Here is a 20,947-nt window from a genome sequence, read left to right as displayed (position 1 = left end):
AGAACACTGAGCGATAGCGTGGACCGATGATTATTAGAATGGGTAGCCCTGTCAAAACCTGTTTCGTTAACACACAGGTTGGCAAGAGCATAACAGGAAAACACAGCAGACAGACCCTGTCACAGACACCTCTCCAAGATCCACAGGTGCCTTGCAGCCACTGAGCTCTGAGCTAAAAGTAGTTCAGTGCTTAAGGCAGGTAACCCCTATGAGTTGCTGTGATAAGGGTAACAACTGCATCGCTCTGCCACACACATTACAGCGCATGCTTCATGTTGCTACTGAAAGTACTTAACGACGGACGTCATGGAATTTTGGCATAACTCATGTTAGACAGCTTTTCAGCAGAAGGCCAAAACAGATTACATGTATTTTAATCATAAAATAGTGTTTATATATGAACCTCGTGTGGATAGAAAGATAAAAGAATGTTAAATCATGTATTGTCTATCATATACTTCTGATTGACAATGATTTACTTACTCTAAAGCACAAAAACATCATCATCGCAAAGAATCGAGTAACGCCAAAATTCCAGGATGACGATGTTATGTTACTTGTAATGGCTAATAAAAAGTATTCATCATGTGAAGTAGGTCTTCATTTGAAAAGTCCAAATTTGTTTTGTTGCTGTCTACAGCCCTGCAAAGACACAGACACAGAGGCATTGATCGCCGAGCTGGTTAACAGGGTCAAGGCCAAACTAGGCCAGGACAAGGTCATCTCCCTGACAACCCCTTGGAAGGAGGGCGGCATAGACCCTGAGAAATTCCCTGACCACAAACAGTACATCACAGAGTTCTGCAACCACTTCCTGAACAAGGTCACAGACCTCATCACCCAGGGTATGGACCTGAGATTGGCAAAGATCCGTCAGAGGGAGTGGTACACGCGGTACAACGAGGCACTGCACCACATGCGCTTCACCAACGCAAAGTGCGAGTCTTTCTGCGGCCAAGAGACAGTTCTGGAGAAGGCCAAGGCGTACATCCTGGACCCGTCCCTGAGGAAACCCTTCATCATCCACGCTCCTTCCGGCGCCGGGAAGACGTCCATCATGGCCATGATCATGAAGAAGCTGGGCACCTGGCTTCCCGGAGGCCACATTGGAATCATCCGATTTCTGGGCACTTCACCCCAAAGTCTTCACGTGCACAGCGTCTTGTACAACGTGTGCGGACAGCTTGCTGACACTGCTGATATCTTAATGGAACGGATCAACACACGCACGTGGAAAGGAGTGAAGGCGTACGCCCCACGTCTGATGCGAAGAGTGTCGTCCGTTCTGACATCCAAGCTAAAGACGCCGGCCATCATCCTCCTGGATTCCCTGGACCAGCTGGCCCCAAGCGATGACGCCTACCCAGTTAGCATGCTAACGTTAAATTAACGTTAAATTAACGTTAGCGGTAAACGTTAATTTAACGTTTACCGCTAACGTTAATTTAACGTTAATTTGCTCATGTGATAAAACGTTAAATTAACGTTAACATTTAACGTTAATATAACGTTAATCTAACGTTAATCTAACGTTAATCTAACCATAATATAACGTTAAAATTAACGTTAATTTAACGTTTTTGCAAACATAAAAATAACCAAAATAAAACCAAAATAAAACCATAATATAACGGTTAGATTAACGTTATTTTAACGTTTTTTAAACGTTTATTGCTAACGTAAAAATAACCAAAATAAAACCAAAAAGAAACGTTTTATTAACGTTTATTTAACGTTTTTTTAACGTTTTTTGCTAACATAAAAATAACCAAAATAAAACGTTTTATTAACGTTTATTTAACGTTTTTTTAACGTTTGCATGCAAACATAAAATTAACCAAAACAAAACCATAATCAAACGTTCTCATGCAAACGTTAAATTAACGTTCACATGCAAACGTTAAATTAACGTTCACATGCAAACGTTAAATTAACGTTAACATGCAAACATTAAATTTACGTTCTCCTGAAAACATTAAAATAACATTTGCAAATACAAATTTGAATTAATGCACAGAAAATTCAAGATCACAAATTTTATTTAAAATTTAAATTGTTGAGGTCTTTACCAATTCAATAAGTGAATACTAATTTGATAACAGTAACACTTTTAAAATGTTGAACAATGCATATTAAATTCCTTCAATTGCTAAAACATGAAAATGTGAACTAAAAAAATATTACAACACATTTTTCAGTCTCAGTAAAATACCACAGCATAGTATTATCAATCGGGCAGACAAAAATTATGTGTGGACTTAATCTCATTGAAGCAACGCTACATTGACTAGTTTGAACTTGATAAAAAAAATCATCAGAAGGCGATAACAGGATCAGCAATTAAGAATTTCAATCACAATGCGTTGGTATGGGTTCATCTAGGTAAATACCATAGGGCTGTGCAAACTCATTATCGACAGCGATCACTGTTAATGACAAAATCAGAGATGAAAACAATACAAAGTATTTGCACAATCAGTAATACAAGCAAGTCATATGAGAAACAAAGGGATGTAAGCGCTATTAATGCATACACGTGTGACAAGGATGTAAAGTCTCTTGTTCATTCCAAAGCGTGTTATTCTCACAGGTGCCAAGAAAATTGCTTCCACATAATCTCACTTACTCTTGTTGCACATGTCATATAGCAGAGCAATTACGTCCCTTTGTTTCTCAGATCTTAAAATAGCGCTCTGCTTCATTTCATTAAGATTCTTGCTATCACAAAAGATATTAACATATTTTGTGGAGTAGCTAGATGAAAAACAATCATCGATGAATAAAAATTAACAAGCAGCAAGACTGCATGTTTTCTGCACCACTTTGCCAAACATGTGTGTGCACAGTGAATATTTGTTTATGAACTGTTGGTGTTAGTCCTGAATGATGGCACCCATGTAAATAAGGCTTGATGCCGGGCTGCTTTGCAAACACAGCATTCAGAAGCTGTGGGTCAGCAAAGGTGTTGAATCTTGTTAGTGAGATGGCGCGCAATGATGTCCTGTAGCACTAGCAGCTGCCTGCACTCGCTCTTTGACGCTGGTCAAACTTCTGGTCGTAGGTGAAGTCCACCTCACAGAATATGATGATGGTAATGGTGAGGGAGTTCAACTTCTGTTTGAACTATGTGGCCAGGCCCAGCTCCCTGACTTTGAAGTGGTCATAATCTTATGCAGGATACCAACCTGGGATAGAGAAGGAAAAATGGTTCTTAGTCAATGGCTGGGATTACAAACTAAATCACACACACACACACACACACACACACACACACACACACACACACACACAACAGACACATACACTAACAAAAACATACACTTACAAACACACATACACACACATTAGCAGTAACAAACACATACAATACATGTACTAAGAAACACACCCATGTATACACACATACACACATACACACAGACACACACACACACAGACGCGCATACACACACACACACAGGCGCAAGTCCACATATATGCAAAATCAAAAGTCTCAGCCCAATTTGTAACAAGAGAGAAAGAGAGAGAGAGAGTGTGTGTGTGTGTGTGTGTGTATGTTGCAAGCATTACACAACTGATATTGAAATTAAGCACCACAGGAAAAAACAAGTCGCGTAAGGCGAAAATACATTTAGTCAAGTAGCTGTCGAACTCACAGAATGAAACTGAACGCAACGCAACGCAGCAAGACCGTATACTCGTAGCATCGTCAGTCCACCGCTCACGGCAAAGGCAGTGAAATTGACAAGAAGAGCGGTTTAGTAGTTGCGCTGAGGAGGATAGCACGCTTTTCTTTACCTCTCTTCGTTTTAACTTTCTGAGCGTGTTTTTAATCCAAACATATCATATCTATATGTTTTTGGAATCAGGAACCGACAAGGAATAAGATGAAAGTGTTTTTAAATTGATTTCGAATTATATATTTAATTTTCAGAGCTTGTTTTTAATCCAAATATAACATATTTATATGTTTTTGGAATCAGCAAATGTTGGAGAATAAGATGAACGTAAATTTGGATCGTTTTATAAAAAAATTTCTTTTTTTTACAATTTTCAGTTTTTTAATGACCAAAGTCATTAATTAATTTTTAAGCCACCAAGCTGAAATGCAATATCGAAGTCCGGGCTTCGTCGAAGATTACTTGACCAATTTGGTTGAAAAATGAGGGCGTGACAGTGCCGCCTCAACTTTCACGAAAAGCCGGATATGACGTCATCAAAGACATTTATCAAAAAAATGAAAAAAACGTATGGGGATATCATTCCCAGGAACTCTCATGTCAAATTTCATAAAGATCGGTCCAGTAGTTTAGTCTGAATCGCTCTACACACACACACACACACAGACAGACACACACACACGCACATACACCACGACCCTCGTCTCGATTCCCCCCTCTACGTTAAAACATTTAGTCAAAACTTGACTAAATGTAAAAAAGACGACACTGAGTTAAACAATTCACTTACTGGTCAACAGTGTGAACTTTCAGCACAGACAATGGAAACTTCGATGTTTTTCCCCCTTCTGATTGAATGACTTTGGTACAATCATCTGTCATCAATGAACTCATCATTCTTCCCACCAGTCCAGACACCTTCCCACCAATTGCAGACTTGTTTGTTATCTGAGCGAATAAAAGTCAATATAAATACATGTCATGTGCACAGGAATGAGAACAAGGATTCTCAGTTAGGCAAAAAAAAAAAATAGGTGTGGTTACGGTAACATAGCCAAAATAAAATAGGGTAGGAAGGTAGGCAATCACTTTTTTTTTTTAACTTTTTTTTCTAACGTGTACAAATTAAACCTAGTTGACAGGGAAATAAGTGTGCGACTCGGGCGCTTTCGCTTTCATTGCGTTTTCTGCACTCGTTTATTTGGGTTTTTTGGGTTGTTTTTTGACAAATGTAATAAAAAGTTATAGGGTCGGCCCCCAAAAATAGGGTAGGTCGGGTTATTTTTTTTTTTAGGCCTTATCACAAAAAAACAAGCACAGAATGACAACAGGTTTTCCTAAATGTTATTAAACTTAAAGACAGAAAAGTTCATCATACCAGTCCATCACTGAAACAGAAACGGTTGATATATGAATTTATATGAGTGTGTGTGTGTGGGTGGGGGGGTGGGTGGGTTGTGGGTCTGTTGCAAGCAATAATTATACATGTACCCAGGGCCTCACATCCATGAGAGGTAGCATAGGACAAATGTCCTGGCCAATGTAAAAGTGATAGGACATTTGTCCTGAACAAAAGCAAATCAATAGGACATTTTTTTCCCCTAACAAAACGTAAATATAATTAAACTTGACAAGTTTCTTGGCACGAGGGTAAAAGAACAAAAATACTTTTCTTGGCAAAAAGTGAGCAGCTTTGACTGCCACAGCTGCCCCCTTTTCTTGTTTTGTCAGCTGTCGGGTTTCAACTATCTCCTTGTCTCTCTGGAGAGATGACACTTGCACACTAACAGCATGGTCTTTGGTTTCCTGATGATCGGTAAGGGCCGATTTGCTAAAGTTCGAACAGCCAACGGTAAAAGTGTTGGACTTCCCTGTGTGCTGACATGAGGTGCAAAACATAAGTTTCCTCTCTGGGTCATGCGACACACACGGGAATGATGTCGCCCAGCTTGAGACGAAGTTACGCGTGGGGGTGAGGGAGGGGGTAGTGTCTTTCTTCGGCTCCGATGTTTGACTATCGCGATCGACATTCTCACCTGGGCGATCGGGCTCTAACTGCTCTGGGGCTGGAGGAAGCTCAGTTTCCGTGCTACTGACAAATGATGAGGGAAGGGACTTGAAGTGTAATTTCTTCTGTCCCTTTTCTGGGATCAGTTTTTGTTTAGGCGGCATATTTGTTATTTTCGGGGAAAGCGCGAAGGGAGGCAACTCTCAACTGGCTTCGAGCATTCCAAGTTGCGAGCCTTGGAAACTCTTTGGTACTAGAGGCACAAAGTGTCTAATTTCGTCTGCTGCACATTGCTTCGCAATACATCGATAAAATAGCATTCAAACTACTGTAAATTGAGAAGTACTGACGATGTCCGGATCAAATGATAGAATAATCGGACATTGACCACTTTGTGACAAAAACAATAGGACATTTGTCCTCCTGCATGAAAAATGTATAGGACATTTGAAAAAAATATCCTCATATGTCCGATGTCCGACGTGGATGTGAGGCCCTGATGTACCAAATTGTACTCACTGTTTTCAAAGCTGATAATTGTAAACCTTGATGGGTTGTCCCCTTCCAACTGCATGCTTTGGTACAGCCATTCTTCAGACTGTGGCCCCCTCCCATTGCCACCTCTCTCTCTCCGATTGTAGACAGGATTTTTTTCATCTGAAAGAAATAATGTCCAATTAATACGAATTTGCACAAAGGACTGGAAACAGAATTGAAAGTAATTCTGATTTAACCCACAAATTTACAAAAGCACATTGATAGATTATTTTCCCTAATATGTTCCAACAGACAGTTGAGTAATTACAGGTCACCAGAAAGGTCCACCACTGAAACAGGTACAGTTCAAATTGGAGTTTGTATGTGTATGTAATGTATACATGTGGAAAGGGGTGGGGTGGGATGGGGGATGCGTGTGTACATGTGTGTGTGTGTGTTTTGCAAGCATTACACAACTGATTATATAATAATTACACAACAAATTGTTCTGTCAGTTACATTGAAAACTCATTTAAAAAACCCACTTACTGTTTTCCAATGCAAACCTTCAGCTTGTTGAAGAATGGAAATTGGTTTTGCCTTTTCCCATCCAAATGCGATGAACGGCCATGCCATCAATCAGCTCACTTTTCTTTTGACCAGTTAAGGCACCTCCCCACCAAATGCAGACAGTTTTTTTTGTGGTATAAATCTGAAAGAATAAAAGCTATTTATTATGCACAACAGAATCATAAAAGGATTCTTAGTTAAAATCACCATTTCAGGCAACAACAACAATAAAGAAAAACAGCAAACACCTAAACACACACACGGTGACACACACACAGTGACACACACACACACACACCTAAGAAACAAAGCAAACTTTTTAGTCTCATCAGTCATGTATTCCAAGAGATAAAAAATACATCTGATCTAGTCTCAATAATTAGCAAATCTATCTTCCAAGTTCCATAGGCAATACGAATACTCACTCAAAGTTTGTAAAAATCTTGAAACCAGTCCAGTTATGTCTTGCGCCTTCGGTCTTAGTATTGGACTGTCCAGTCTGGTTCTGTTGGTGTATCATAGTGCTCTTGCAAAGTTCTGCCAGTGCCAGTTCCCAATCTTCCTCATCAGCAGACAGCACAACTTGCCGTTACGTCCTTTGATAACTAGAAACGAAAATTCTGAGTGACCTCCCTTGATCGCCAAGGGACATTACTCTCAGTCTCAAACTTTTCACTGTGGAACTGGAATCGAAATTAAAAAAAAGTTTCTGTAACAGTTTTTAACACGCTAGCAACTTCAAAGTCAGTGTGACTGCTGATACATGTATAAGATATCAGCATATCAGGAATACACACTACAGATCTTGTGACGCTGAGGCGAATGGCAAATGGAACTTTCAGCACTGAAGAAATTCAGGTAATGTTGTGATTCATAGTTCACGATCCGTTGGCATTGTGATTGTTGACTTATTTTTCATACGAGTCACAAATATCAAAGCAATATCATGCATAACGATTGGAAAGGTGGATTTCTCTCTCTTTCTTTCCTGCCTTCTGTCTCTTTCTTTCTCTGTTTCAGTCTCTCTCTGTGTCTTTCTGTCTCTAGTCTGTCTGTTACCGTCTCTCTCTCTCTCTCTCTCTCTCTCTCTCTCTCTCTCTCTCTCTCTCTCTTTCTCTCTCTCTCTCTCTCTTTCTCTCTCTCTCTTTCTCTCTCAATCTGAAAATTTCTCTCTCTCTCTCTCTCAATCTGATACTTTCCACACATGTGCACCCAGGGCACTTACTGTTCAATCTTACAGCTTCAGGTCAAATGCATTACTGTACAGTAAATAAGAGATCTCAGGAGAGGCATGGGGAGTTATTTTCGAAAATTATATATTCAAAAACACTTAAAGCAAGGTTTGATTGACAACTGCTATCTCCCTCCCCCCCCCCCCCCCGCCCCCCCCCCCCCCAATTCCCACTCTCTATCTCTCTGTCTTCATTAACAAGTAAAGATTTGAGTGTGTTTAGACTATTGTAATTAATGCAATTCACACATCAATGCTTTCATTGCAGGGTGGGAGGAATTACCATGAGGATGGAACAGAAAGCATTCACAGGGATGTAAACTACAAGGTACAACCCCGACATTCTGGCTGTTGAGGCCAAGTAAGTGTGTGTCACTGTGTGTGTGTGTGTGTGTGTGTGTGTGTGTGTGTTTGCAGGTAAAATCCTTGTTTAACGCTAAGATGAATGTTCCAGCAGTCATATTTATTATATAACAGAAAATCATATTTGAGAGAAGGCAGTGTTATTGTCAGGCCTCAGCATAGGGTCATTGATACATGTAATTCTTGGCTGGTCGGCCATCACATCATTTCGACATGTAGGAGGTCTTCTGACAGAACAATTTGTTGTAGCTGGGACATCTTTACCTATACATATTTTTAGTCAAGGTCCAACTGACATTCCATTGTCTTAGTCTGGGGAACATTTTGGGGAAGGTGTTCTGTGTGTGTGTAGGTGGGGTGGGGGTGGATGGGTGGGTAGGGCTGTTGTCCGTGCCAGGCAGCATTGACATAGAGCATTTCATTCAAACACAGAATGATGCTATCAAAGTTAGCAAATTCACAGAAGTAAATTCAACAATATTGGCATTATGCAAAGACAATTTAAACCTTATTTACCTTCAGTTCTATGTTCAGCAAAGAACACCAACAAAGAAGACATAATTATAGTGTTTACACTGAAGTTCTCAAATAACACTGAATTCTTTATGTTTTAAGATTGTTGCATTCTTTGTCTTTGCAGGTGTCATAGCATGTGGAGCAGATCTTCAAAGTCGCCTATTGCAGACATGTCATCGTCTGCACTGGTTGTATCAACAACTTTTTCCATGGCTACTGCTGCAGATTTAACAAATATATCGTCTGCTGCAAATTCAACAACTTCTTTGTCTGTTGCTGCTGCAAACTTAACAACTTCTGTGTCTGCTCCTGCTTAAAATTCAACAATTCTTGTTGACTGGTGCTGCTGCAAAGTGAATGACTTCTTTGTTTGCTGCTGCAGATTTAACAAGTATATCGTCTGCTGCAAATTCAACAACTTTTTTGTCTGCTGCTGCTCCTGCTGCAAACTTAACAACTTCTGTGTCTGCTCCTGCTTAAAATTCAACAATTCTTGTTGTCTGGAGCTGCTGCAAAGTGAATGAGTTCTTTGTGTGCTGCTGCAGATTTAACAAATATATCGTCTGCTGTAAATTCAACAACTTCTTTGTCTGCTGCAGATACTACACATTCAACAACTTCTGTGTCTGCTCCTGCTTCAAATTCAACAATTCTTTGTATCTGCTGCTGCAAAGTGAGCGACTTCTTCCTCTGCTGGTGGTGTTGCAAATAACCTCATATTTCCTTGTCTCTTGTGGCATCATTTTGGATGTATAATATATATATATCTGCAAAGAACTTTTTAAACCCAAAAGATGGAATAGAATTGGTAAATTTCTAGGTACAGAACCTAAAAGTGTGGTATATATATATTGTATATATCCAAACTCACTTCTAGAAACTTTAGAACTGATTCAACTTTTGACATTTTTATCATGGTTTTATTTTTTATTTTTTATATTGTGGAAATATCAAGGAATGATGAATAAATGTTTACAACATATTGTCAAAACATGTTTCTAATGGTTTTATTTATTTTTCTTGTTTTGTTTTATGTTAGCATGTACAGTCTTTGGCTCAAAATATGAGACCTGGCCAGTACCATCCTTGCAATGAGACAGAGATAAAAAAATCAAAAAAATCAACAGCCTGCATGCTCTCCGGATTAAGTAATACAACAAGATCATATAGCGTTAGCTGCAAAGTTAACTGTTCTCACCAAAAACCTTTTTCAAACTTTGATTTGACTTTACATGTTGGTGTTTGCTTGTCTTTTTTTAACATGGTTTTAGCTACATATATAACACTACAACAACAGCAGACAGAAAAGACTATGGGAAATGCATCTTCAAATAAGAAAAAAATTTAAAAAGCAAAATAAAAAATTAAATAAAATTATTTTCCTTATGATTCGTTTGATTATGTTTTTTGGGGGGTTCTTTTTAATGTTTGCACTCAACGTGAAAAATACGTTCAAACAGCCATTGTATTATACTTTTATTTTGGTCAAATTGATATTAGCGGTAAGCGTTAAATTAACGTTAATTTAATGTTATATTATGGTTTTATTTTGGTTGAATTAACGTTAAATGTTAACGTTAATTTAACGTTTATCTTGATGAGCAAACTAACCTAAATCTAACGTTAATTTAAGGTTAGCCATAAAACATGAAATAAACGTTAGCCATACAACATAAAACTAACTTTAATTTAACGTTACATTATGGTAATTTTTTTTTATTTTTTTTTTACAAATACATTTTTTTGAAACGTTTGTTTTTGATATAATAATTTCAAATTTTTTTTTTTTTGCTTGTTATTGTTAATGTCAATGTTACCACCACAACAATAACAACATTTTTTTTTTTTTTTTTTTTTTTTGCTTTTGCTTTGATTTTGAACGGTTATGTGTCAACGTTTATTTAACGTTTTTTTAACGTTTCAGTGCAAACCGTTTTTTTTGTGTTTTCGGGCAAACGTTAAATTAACGTTTGAAATTGGTTTGATTTTGAACGGTTATGTGCCAACGTTAATTTAACGTTATTTTAACGTTTCAATGCAAACCGTTTTATATTGGTTTTCAGGCAAACGTTAAATTAACGTTTAAAAATGGTTTGATATTGAACGGTTATGTGTAAACGTTTATTTAACGTTATTTTAACGTTTCAATGCAAACCGTTTTATATTGGTTTTCAGGCAAACGTTAAATTAACGTTTAAAAATGGTTTGATATTGAACGGTTATGTGTAAACGTTTATTTAACGTTATTTTAACGTTTCAATGCAAACCGTTTTATATTGGTTTTCAGGCAAACGTTAAATTAACGTTTAAAAAAGGTTTGCCATGAAAACGGTTTGCTTGCTAACGTTAATTTAACGTTAATTTAACGTTTGCTTTAGAACCGTTTTTCTGCTAACGTTAATTTAACGTTAATTTAACGTTTAATGCTAACCGTAAACCAAAATCTAACCATGCAAACGTTAAATTAACGTTAAATTAACGTTAGCATGCTATCAGGGTACTCCATGGACTGGCTGCCCACTGTCCTGCCCCAAAACATCAAGATCATCGTCTCCACGCTGCCCAAAGAACATGGAATCCTCGACAGACTGCAGCAGCTGCTGCCAGACCTCAGCTGTTACTGCGCTGTGCCGCTCATGCCAGAAACCACCGGCCAGGAGATCGTACAGAAGTATCTCAAGCTCAGGAAGCGCACTGTGACAGAAGCCCAGCTTGCTGTAATGCTGAAGGCATTTTCTGCCAGTCCCAGCCCGCTCTATCTCAAGCTGCTGATGGATGAGGCTGTCAAGTACCCGTCCTTCGTCACCCCCGACCCCTCCTCCATCCCCGCTTCGATCGGTCTGGCCATCAGCGCATTGTTTGATGAGCTGGAAATCAGGTTTGGGCGCCGCTTGGTGCAGACTGCTCTGGGCCTGCTGACGGTGGGTCTGAACGGCCTGTCAGACATCGAGGTCGAGGACGCTCTGTCGTGCTGCGACGAAACCCTGGATGAAGTGTACAAGTTCCACGACCCCCCAGTGCCTGGTATCGTCCGCATCCCTCCGGTCATGTGGGCGCGCATCCACTACCAGCTGCGCGAGTACCTGGTGGAGCGCCTGTCCCAGGGCAAGACGACGCTGTTCTGGTACCACCGCCAGTTCATCGAGACCGCCACTGAGCGCTACACCAAGGGCAGGGAGGGCGCCAAGCTGCACGCTGTGCTGTTCAGGATGTTCTGCCCCGAGGACGGCGTCAAGCAGAGCATCACACTCACCAACCGCAAGAATCTCTTTGTGAAGGACGCGGACAGGCAGACCACGCCTCAGCCCATAACGGCGACCAACCTCCGAAAGCTGGAGGCCATGACGTACCATCTGCTCAACGCCCAAGGTGTGGTGTCCATGGATGAGGCAAAGGAGACCGTCTTCACCAACTTTTGCTTCCTGAGCACCAAGCTGTCGGCGCTGGGGGCAGAGAAGGTACTGGCAGACTTCACAGACTTCCTTCAGTCCCACAAAGACGACGAGCTCCTCTGTCTCAAGCAGTTCATTGAGTCTCAAAAGCACTCCATCATGAACCCCAGGAGCTTTGCCTTCAGTCTCATTGCCTGCTTGGCTCCTTCCCCATCTTTCAAGTATCTGGAAGATCTCAAAAAGCAGGCAGAGGACTTCTTGACAAGCAGCGACAAGCCACAACTGATCCCGTGTCTGCCTTGTCTGGCTTCTCGACCTGGTGACCCCAGTCTCCTGCTTAGCGGCCTTGCACGTGTCGTTGACCAGACCGGCGACTGCATCCTCCTGGAAAAACAGTCTGCTGATGAAGATGTCTCCAGCTTTTCCATCGTGAACATTGCAACATCTGAGGTGACGGATGTCATCCTTGAGCTAAACGTTTCAAACATCAAGCTGACCTCCGATGGACAAGGTTTTGCTTATCTTGCGGCAGGTTCAGTTAAATGCAGGAAGAATTCTCTTGCCAAGGAGGTAGTCAAGGGTGTCACGGAGCTGTTCAAAGGGGCAAAAGTGGTGCCCAAAATCACTGACAGCATGAGAATGAGCGTCAGCAGCGACGGCTCTGACATAGGGCTGTTCCACGGCGCACATTCAGCTCTTGTGAGCGGAGACCTGACAAAGCCAACACTGCTATCCATCAGCAAGCTTAACGACTACTCTGTCCAAAACCTCATTCCCTTTGACACAGCCTCTGGTCTCACTATTGCCTCAGGAGACATTTCAGACGGTAAAGGCACTCACAGTTTCTTGACGTTGTGGAAGTCCGGGTCTGAAAAGCCAGAAGTCGTGGAGCTTGGCGGGATGCTGACACACTCCTTGGTGGCTGTGACCCCTGAGGAACAGTTCATTGTAGGACCCCTGACCTTGAAGAACAACACACAAAGCATTGTGGTCATCAAGACGAACCCTTTTTGCGCCACGTCACCAGTGCCCTGCGGTCAGGTCTCACAGCTACGAGTGTCCAACTCTCAACAGCTGGTAGTCATTCTCAGCGATGAAGTCGATGTGGAGTTCATTGATGTCAGCACCTGTAGCAAGCTGGAGAAGATCACCCACACGACAGCTGTTGTGGATTTTGACGTTGCTTGGGAGGAGGAGCGGGTCTTGGTAGCTGACAAGGACGGTCAGATCAGTATGTACGCTCGCTCAGGAAAGCTCCTGATTGCCTTCCTGGGTCACTCTCAGGGCCTAGCTTACCTGAAGTACCTCAGTGAAAGCATCACTGCTCTCACCTGCTCTGGCTTGGTCAAGGTGTGGGATGCTGCTGCCGTAGCCTCCATGATGACGTCATCAGCAGCCGTTGACCCTGGGGACCAGAAGACAGCAGACGGTGAATCTCTAACCTACCTGACTGACGTCATCAACATCCTGTTCTACGAAAAAGGACAAGAGCTGATTACGTTTTCATCAGAGGGCGCGGTTGCAGTGTGGGCCGTGGACTCGCAGAAGAAACTCCGATCTTTTTCCATCCATATCAGGGCAGACGTGATTGTCCACGCAGCTTTCTCTCTCGCCGTTGCCTTGGACAAAGAAAAAAAGTCGCTGAAACTGTTCAGGTTGGACGCGGGTGATCTGGTCGGCAGTGACGTCATCCCAAACAACGTCATTGCCTGCACCATGACGGCAGACCGACGTTGCCTGCTGACGTTGAGCGAGCAGCCACAGCTGACACTGCACAGGATCCAACTGGAGGAGAACTGCGCCACGGTGACCAAGACGCTGAACGTTCAGCTGGGTTTCAAGCACGTCACCATTGACATGAAGCTCACCACGCTGGAACGATACCTCTGTTTGCAGGTGAGATGGTGCTCTGAAGAATGATTGTTTGCTTTGGTTTGGTCTGTTGGGTGGTGGTGGTGATGTTGGTTTTTTGATGGAGGTTGTGGTATGTGTTTGCCAGGTAGTGTGTGTGTGTGTGTGTGTGTGTGTGTGTGTGTGTGTGTGTGTGTGTGTGTGTGTGTGTGTGTGTGTGTGTGTGTGTGTGTGTTAGAGGGAGAGATAGACACAGACAGACACTGAGACAGACAGACAGACAGACAGACAGACGGAAAGAGATGGGAGGATATGGGGAGAGAGAGGTTGCTTATTTCTCGGTGAGTATATTCGTCATATTTTGTTGGTTTAGCTACTTTCATGCCTTATTGCCCATTCGGGTGCTGTGTGTTTCACTTTTCTTGTCTTGTCTCGTCTTGTCTTGAGGGTGTTTGTTGTAATCAGCAGATGTCACTTTCCTAATTGAGTTTGTGACCCTGGACATTTTCACAGATCTGAACGATTTATTGAGACTCCACTGATTAGATTCACTTTTGTGTTTGCAAGATTTGTCATAATATCGTGATGATTTTAGTTATAGAAGATATGCCTGAGATCAACCGACTACTACAATCGTGTAAACTTATGAAATGTTCCTATTTTATGCTGTAGGTAAAAATCACCGAGAAAGACTACGAGGCGATCAAAGCATCGTGGAAGAAGGGCGCCAGTCTAATGCCGCAGCGTCATCAGAATCGCTTCGCTGCCATTGATCTCGGCAGTTCCACTGGGCTTGCCCTGCACTGCTTCCGCCCGCTCACCAAAGTCCCACATCTTGGAGTCGGGTCAGTATGTGTGTGTGGTTGGGGGGGTGGGGGGAGATGAGGCAGAGTGTGTGAATGTGTGTGTGTGTGTGTGCGTGTGTGTGTGTGCGTGTGCGTGTGTGTGTGTGTGTGTGTGTGTGTGTGTGTGTGTGTGTGTGTGTGTGTGTGTGAGTGAGTGTGTGCATGAACTAAAAGCCATATGTAGTGGAGGAGTGGAAGGGTAGTAGTAGACACGAAGAAGCCCAAGTCCAAGCGTCTTGTTTCAACTTTTTATTCAAGAAAACAATGCAAGGAAACGTAGAGGCCGAAGGCGAAACCCGTAGACAGCAAAGCAAGTGTAGTGTCGTGTTCAGCTGCTAGGAGCGAATGCATGCTCATGCCGGGGTCCGGCTTATACTTATAGCCCCGGCGCGGACTGCACAGAAAGCACCGTCCGCCGAGAATAAAAATCGCCTGAATACGGCCAGAAACACGGAATCTGTGTTTCTTACACTTGCTTTACCCTACGTTATTTAAACAAATACATAACCAATCATAACAAACAATACATCAAATTAAAGCTACGACCTTTAGCTTTCCATTGCAATAGATCACATTTCATAAAAACTTATATTTATTTAGTAGGATGCAAAAACAATGGTCCTAGTGAAGGCACTGAACCAACTTCAGTGCGGAAAATTACAAAACTCTCTAAACTGGAATAATGGACAAACTCATAAATCATACAGATAAAAAGAAGAACCCTAGACAAACATCATGATATGCGTTACTTGGGGGAAAATTATACATTGACTTAGTACGAAGCGGTAAAGTCCGAAAGTAAATGGAATCGGCTAAATTCCTGCGCGAGTACCTGTCTGCATAAATTAGCAATCTTTGCAGAGGAACCAAGCACCACTCATTACAACCAAATCCTTATAAACAAACTAAAATCATATGCAACATAGGTACGGGATATGTAATAGTGATACAAAAATGACAAAACAATGATTGAAAAGACAAAGATGAGTTTGTGAGAATCAATTTCTCTCGACGATACATGAAAACCGGTCAAGGTCAGAGTGACGCTTTGGTCAGTTCGAAGCATTATCGTAAATAACACAATAATATGCAGCCATCCAGCCTAATCAGTGACTTCTATGCAAACCTAAATATAATTAGGATCGTATCAAAGATAAAAGGGACTTTGAAAGATAGAAGTTAGGTAGATATATAAAGAAAGGTATTTTATTAGAATTTGCGCCGGCAATGGTGCGCGCGCAGCATCGTATCGTCTGCTATGTACTGTACACAAGGCTGTTTCGCTATGCGATGATTAGAGTGTTTAGGGTAGCGAAGTGCACTTTGCTACATCCCCCCCAACTCTTTTACATATCAGCGGCCGCGCTGATTTTAAGAAAAACAGGAAAGCCTAAGGGCTGAATTTATCAAACCATCTTAGATTATCCAAAAAGAGAAAAATTGCGAAAACTTTGCCTATGACTTTCACATATGTCACTGAGAAAATCGACAGTTACAAAAACATGTTCTCGTGATCAGTACCAGCTTTGCTAAATCAAAAGTGAGGCCTGCATTTTACAAAGTGTCTCACATATGATCAAAGTACTGCGTCAAAAACATAAAAGTGCAAACAATCAGGAATTTCATGGGAAAACATTGCTACATTTATCAAACCATGGCAATACAAAATGGGAATGAGATGACTTAGACATATGGTTCAATCATCTTGACAGTCAATTTTCTCCACTGAGAAAAAGTAACACAATGTCAACACTACCATACAAAAATGCAACCTTCATCCCCACCAACCCGTTTAGTTGATAATATAGGGTTTCTCTTTCAATGTGCGCTCTTGTATGCACAAGCTCAACACTCACAAAAACTCTCGCTCACGGCTTTACAGTAAAGGCTGTGTTTAAGACGTATTTTAGGTGAAAAACGTAACAGTTACAAAATGGACAGATTCACTAATGAATGACGTAGTTACCTGACACTGTTAAAATGATACATCATGTACAATACACCTGACACAATGCAATGACATCCAACATTACAAATGATCTGTACCAAGCCTATTTAAAGGTAACAAGGTAAATCATAACTTAGTTTACGCTTAAGAGAGCAATTAAGAAAGTGATGATACAGGGCCTTATTTGAAGGTCAGCAAGTATTCACTAAATTACTTTCAACCCTAGGTGGCAATTACCATCAGATTTGTAGTATCTGCTTGTGCCAAAAAAAAATCTTTCAATAAGCGCAAACATCCGCCAACACATTCCACTCAAAGCATCATGACAAATAATCGCAACAATCAATATCAATCATACCAATGCAAGAAACATGGCATAGCATACATGAAAATGAACATTATCAAACATCAACAGATTAAACGACAACAAAACACCCGGCAGTAAACACACCTGCGAGTCTCTTCGTGGACGCAACACTTGCGTCACTTCACTGCCGCGAACACCGAGGAAAGTCTTATGTAATACCACATGGCTAACGTCACCAGCCCAAGTCTGTATCCGTCAAGTCCGATATGACGTGTCACACTAGCTAAGAATGGGATTGCACGCGCTACAGCCACTCGAGTACAGTATATACACTGGCTGAGTCCTGTAGGCTCTCTACACCGTCATACACAGTCCGTTGAATAAGGGCTATAGTCACACTCACCAAATGGGCACCACACAGTTCCATCAAGGTCACACAACCGCAAAATAACACTTCGTCGAAGGTGGCGGCGGCTTTTCTCGCAGGAAGCGGCACATGTCACGCTTCAGGGATTGTGGGTGGAGTCCTGTGGCGAAGGTCTTGAGCAGCGTATTGTCGTTCAGTGTGTTGGCCTCGGCAGCTTTGGTCTTGGCCCACACAGCGCGTAGGTGGCCGGCGTACTCGCTAACGGACTCGCCGAGACCCTGTTGTCGTCTGTGGAAGGCGGCAGCCAGCGCGACACTATCTCGCTGGTCGCCCCACGTCTGCTCCAAGATGGAGTAAATTTTGGCTGGCGTGTTGACCTCCGCTGCTGGTCGCCTGATGACCTCCTGTCGAGCCCTTCCGTCCAGCGCTCCAAGGATCCATGCCGCTGCAGCAAGTGCAGGGACCGTCTGTAGCTGCAGGATCAGCTTGGCCTCCTGGATGAAAGTCTCGGCGCAGTCGCCCTCGCCGGTGAAACGCCTCAGCTTGCAGAGCCGCAGGTTGGGGGTGTTTGCCTCGTCCGCCATGTTTGCCTGTACTGTCTTCTTTCAGTTGATGCTTCTGTACCCTGCTGCGCAGCGCCAAATGTAGTGGAGGAGTGGAAGGGGTAGTAGTAGACACGAGAAGCCCAAGTCCAAGCGTCTTGTTTCAACTTTTTATTCAAGAAAACAATGCAAGGAAACGTAGAGGCCGAAGGCGAAACCCGTAGACAGCAAAGCAAGTGTAGTGTCGTGTTCAGCTGCTAGGAGCGAATGCATGCTCATGCCGGGGTCCGGCTTATACTTATAGCCCCGGCGCGGACTGCACAGAAAGCACCGTCCGCCGAGAATAAAAATCGCCTGAATACGGCCAGAAACACGGAATCTGTGTTTCTTACACTTGCTTTACCCTACGTTATTTAAACAAATACATAACCAATCATAACAAACAATACATCAAATTAAAGCTACGACCTTTAGCTTTCCATTGCAATAGATCACATTTCATAAAAACTTATATTTATTTAGTAGGATGCAAAAACAATGGTCCTAGTGAAGGCACTGAACCAACTTCAGTGCGGAAAATTACAAAACTCTCTAAACTGGAATAATGGACAAACTCATAAATCATACAGATAAAAAGAAGAACCCTAGACAAACATCATGATATGCGTTACTTGGGGGAAAATTATACATTGACTTAGTACGAAGCGGTAAAGTCCGAAAGTAAATGGAATCGGCTAAATTCCTGCGCGAGTACCTGTCTGCATAAATTAGCAATCTTTGCAGAGGAACCAAGCACCACTCATTACAACCAAATCCTTATAAACAAACTAAAATCATATGCAACATAGGTACGGGATATGTAATAGTGATACAAAAATGACAAAACAATGATTGAAAAGACAAAGATGAGTTTGTGAGAATCAATTTCTCTCGACGATACATGAAAACCGGTCAAGGTCAGAGTGACGCTTTGGTCAGTTCGAAGCATTATCGTAAATAACACAATAATATGCAGCCATCCAGCCTAATCAGTGACTTCTATGCAAACCTAAATATAATTAGGATCGTATCAAAGATAAAAGGGACTTTGAAAGATAGAAGTTAGGTAGATATATAAAGAAAGGTATTTTATTAGAATTTGCGCCGGCAATGGTGCGCGCGCAGCATCGTATCGTCTGCTATGTACTGTACACAAGGCTGTTTCGCTATGCGATGATTAGAGTGTTTAGGGTAGCGAAGTGCACTTTGCTACACATACAAAAATATAAAAATGATGTTAGCTCATTTAGTGGATTGTCGTGCAATTACAATAAGTTCCCTGACTCGCTGACACTGCAAACCTTCCGCTGTTTAAGGTACAGGCTTATAGCATTACCCATTGCTGGCAGGAGTGGTTGGCTTCTACCCTGTCCACCACGTGTAGTTCAGTCACCATTTTGTGCTTTCTCTCCACAGCATGGAGCCTTACACCGGCAATACAATGTTGCTCGCCTCGCGTCGCTGGCTCATCTTCTGGGACATTCCCACGGGAAAGTGCGACCAACGTCTGAGCAAGTCCGCGCGCAAGACCATGTTCTACCGACCGGATTGGGTCAAGGCCTCAGCCGGGGCCAATATATGCACGTGCCGCTCGCCCTGCAATAAGCTGCTGGCAGCTGGGTCGGAGGACGGCTACATGTTCGTCTATGAGAATGAGTCGGGCATGCCGGTTTGCATGAAGGCTCCTTCTAGCAAGCACCAGGCTCCGGTGAGAGTTTTTTTACCTATATTCGTGGTGATGGTGGTGGTGTATGTGGTGGCGGTATTGGTGATGGCTGTTGTTGATGCGAAGTCTGCGGTTTTATATCACTGCTGTCACAGTGTTACTGCATGTGATTTTGTGTTTATCAGTGTGTCTGTCATAACGGAGTGCTGAACTTGATGTGCCCTGTAATGATATGTTATGGTGTGTTATGTTATACAGGTTTTCCACCTTGTCATCATGACAGACAGCAACATGGTGCTATCAGTGTGTCATAACGGCATGCTAAAGATGTGTAATGTAATATAATGTTATGTTATACAGGTATCACACCTTGTCATCACGCCAGACAGCAGCATGCCCAGTTAGCATGCTAACGTTAAATTAACGTTAAATTAACGTTAGCGGTAAACGTTAATTTAACGTTTACCGCTAACGTTAATTTAACGTTAATTTGCTCATGTGATAAAACGTTAAATTAACGTTAACATTTAACGTTAATCTAACGTTAATTTAACGTTAATCTAACCATAATATAACGTTAAAATTAACGTTAATTTAACGTTTTTGCAAACATAAAAATAACCAAAATCAAACCAAAATCAAACCATAATATAACGGTTAGATTAACGTTATTTTAACGTTTTTTAAACGTTTATTGCTAACGTAAAAATAACCAAAATAAAACCAAAAAGAAACGTTTTATTAACGTTTATTTAACGTTTTTTTAACGTTTTTTGCTAACATAAAAATAACCAAAATAAAACGTTTTATTAACGTTTATTTAACGTTTTTTTAACGTTAGCATGCAAACATAAAATTAACCAAAACAAAACCATAATCAAACGTTCTCATGCAAACGTTAAATTAACGTTCACATGCAAACGTTAAATTAACGTTCACATGCAAACGTTAAATTAACGTTAACATGCAAACGTTAAATTTACGTTCTCCTGAAAACATTAAAATAACATTTGCAAATACAAATTTGAATTAATGCACAGAAAATTCAAGATCACAAATTTTATTTCAAATTTAAATTGTTGAGGTCTTTACCAATTCAATAAGTGAATACTAATTTGATAACAGTAACACTTTTAAAATGTTGA

At 41.5% G+C, this 20,947-nt stretch overlaps 1 protein-coding gene and 2 long non-coding RNA genes across 3 annotated transcripts in view; 2 read left to right on the top strand and 1 right to left on the bottom strand.

Annotated features, from left to right (window-relative positions):
* LOC138954705 (uncharacterized) overlaps window positions 1–20,207 on the top strand; it is a 29,900-nt gene extending 9,693 nt beyond the window's left edge. Inside the window, exons 11-15 of the mRNA XM_070326486.1 lie at window positions 641–1,372; window positions 11,356–14,133; window positions 14,761–14,933; window positions 19,553–19,844; window positions 20,163–20,207. Of these exons, the coding sequence (XP_070182587.1) occupies window positions 641–1,372; window positions 11,356–14,133; window positions 14,761–14,933; window positions 19,553–19,844; window positions 20,163–20,207 (4,020 nt within the window). The remainder of the gene's footprint in view (window positions 1–640; window positions 1,373–11,355; window positions 14,134–14,760; window positions 14,934–19,552; window positions 19,845–20,162) is intronic.
* LOC138960076 (uncharacterized) lies at window positions 2,591–7,415 on the bottom strand. Its single transcript, XR_011453880.1, has 5 exons — window positions 7,161–7,415; window positions 6,715–6,877; window positions 6,208–6,345; window positions 4,471–4,628; window positions 2,591–3,185 (listed from the first exon to the last, which is right to left on the bottom strand). It is a non-coding gene; the product is annotated as an uncharacterized lncRNA (long non-coding RNA).
* Window positions 7,513–9,680, top strand: LOC138960077 (uncharacterized). Its single transcript, XR_011453881.1, has 3 exons — window positions 7,513–7,593; window positions 8,235–8,327; window positions 8,970–9,680. It is a non-coding gene; the product is annotated as an uncharacterized lncRNA (long non-coding RNA).
* Window positions 20,208–20,947: the final 740 nt, after the last annotated feature.

This window comes from Littorina saxatilis, linkage group LG2, assembly GCF_037325665.1.
Source record: "Littorina saxatilis isolate snail1 linkage group LG2, US_GU_Lsax_2.0, whole genome shotgun sequence".
Classification (NCBI taxonomy): domain Eukaryota; kingdom Metazoa; phylum Mollusca; class Gastropoda; order Littorinimorpha; family Littorinidae; genus Littorina; species Littorina saxatilis.
The sequence above is the reverse complement of the archived record's forward strand: the minus strand, read 5'-3'. Positions and strand labels throughout refer to the sequence as shown.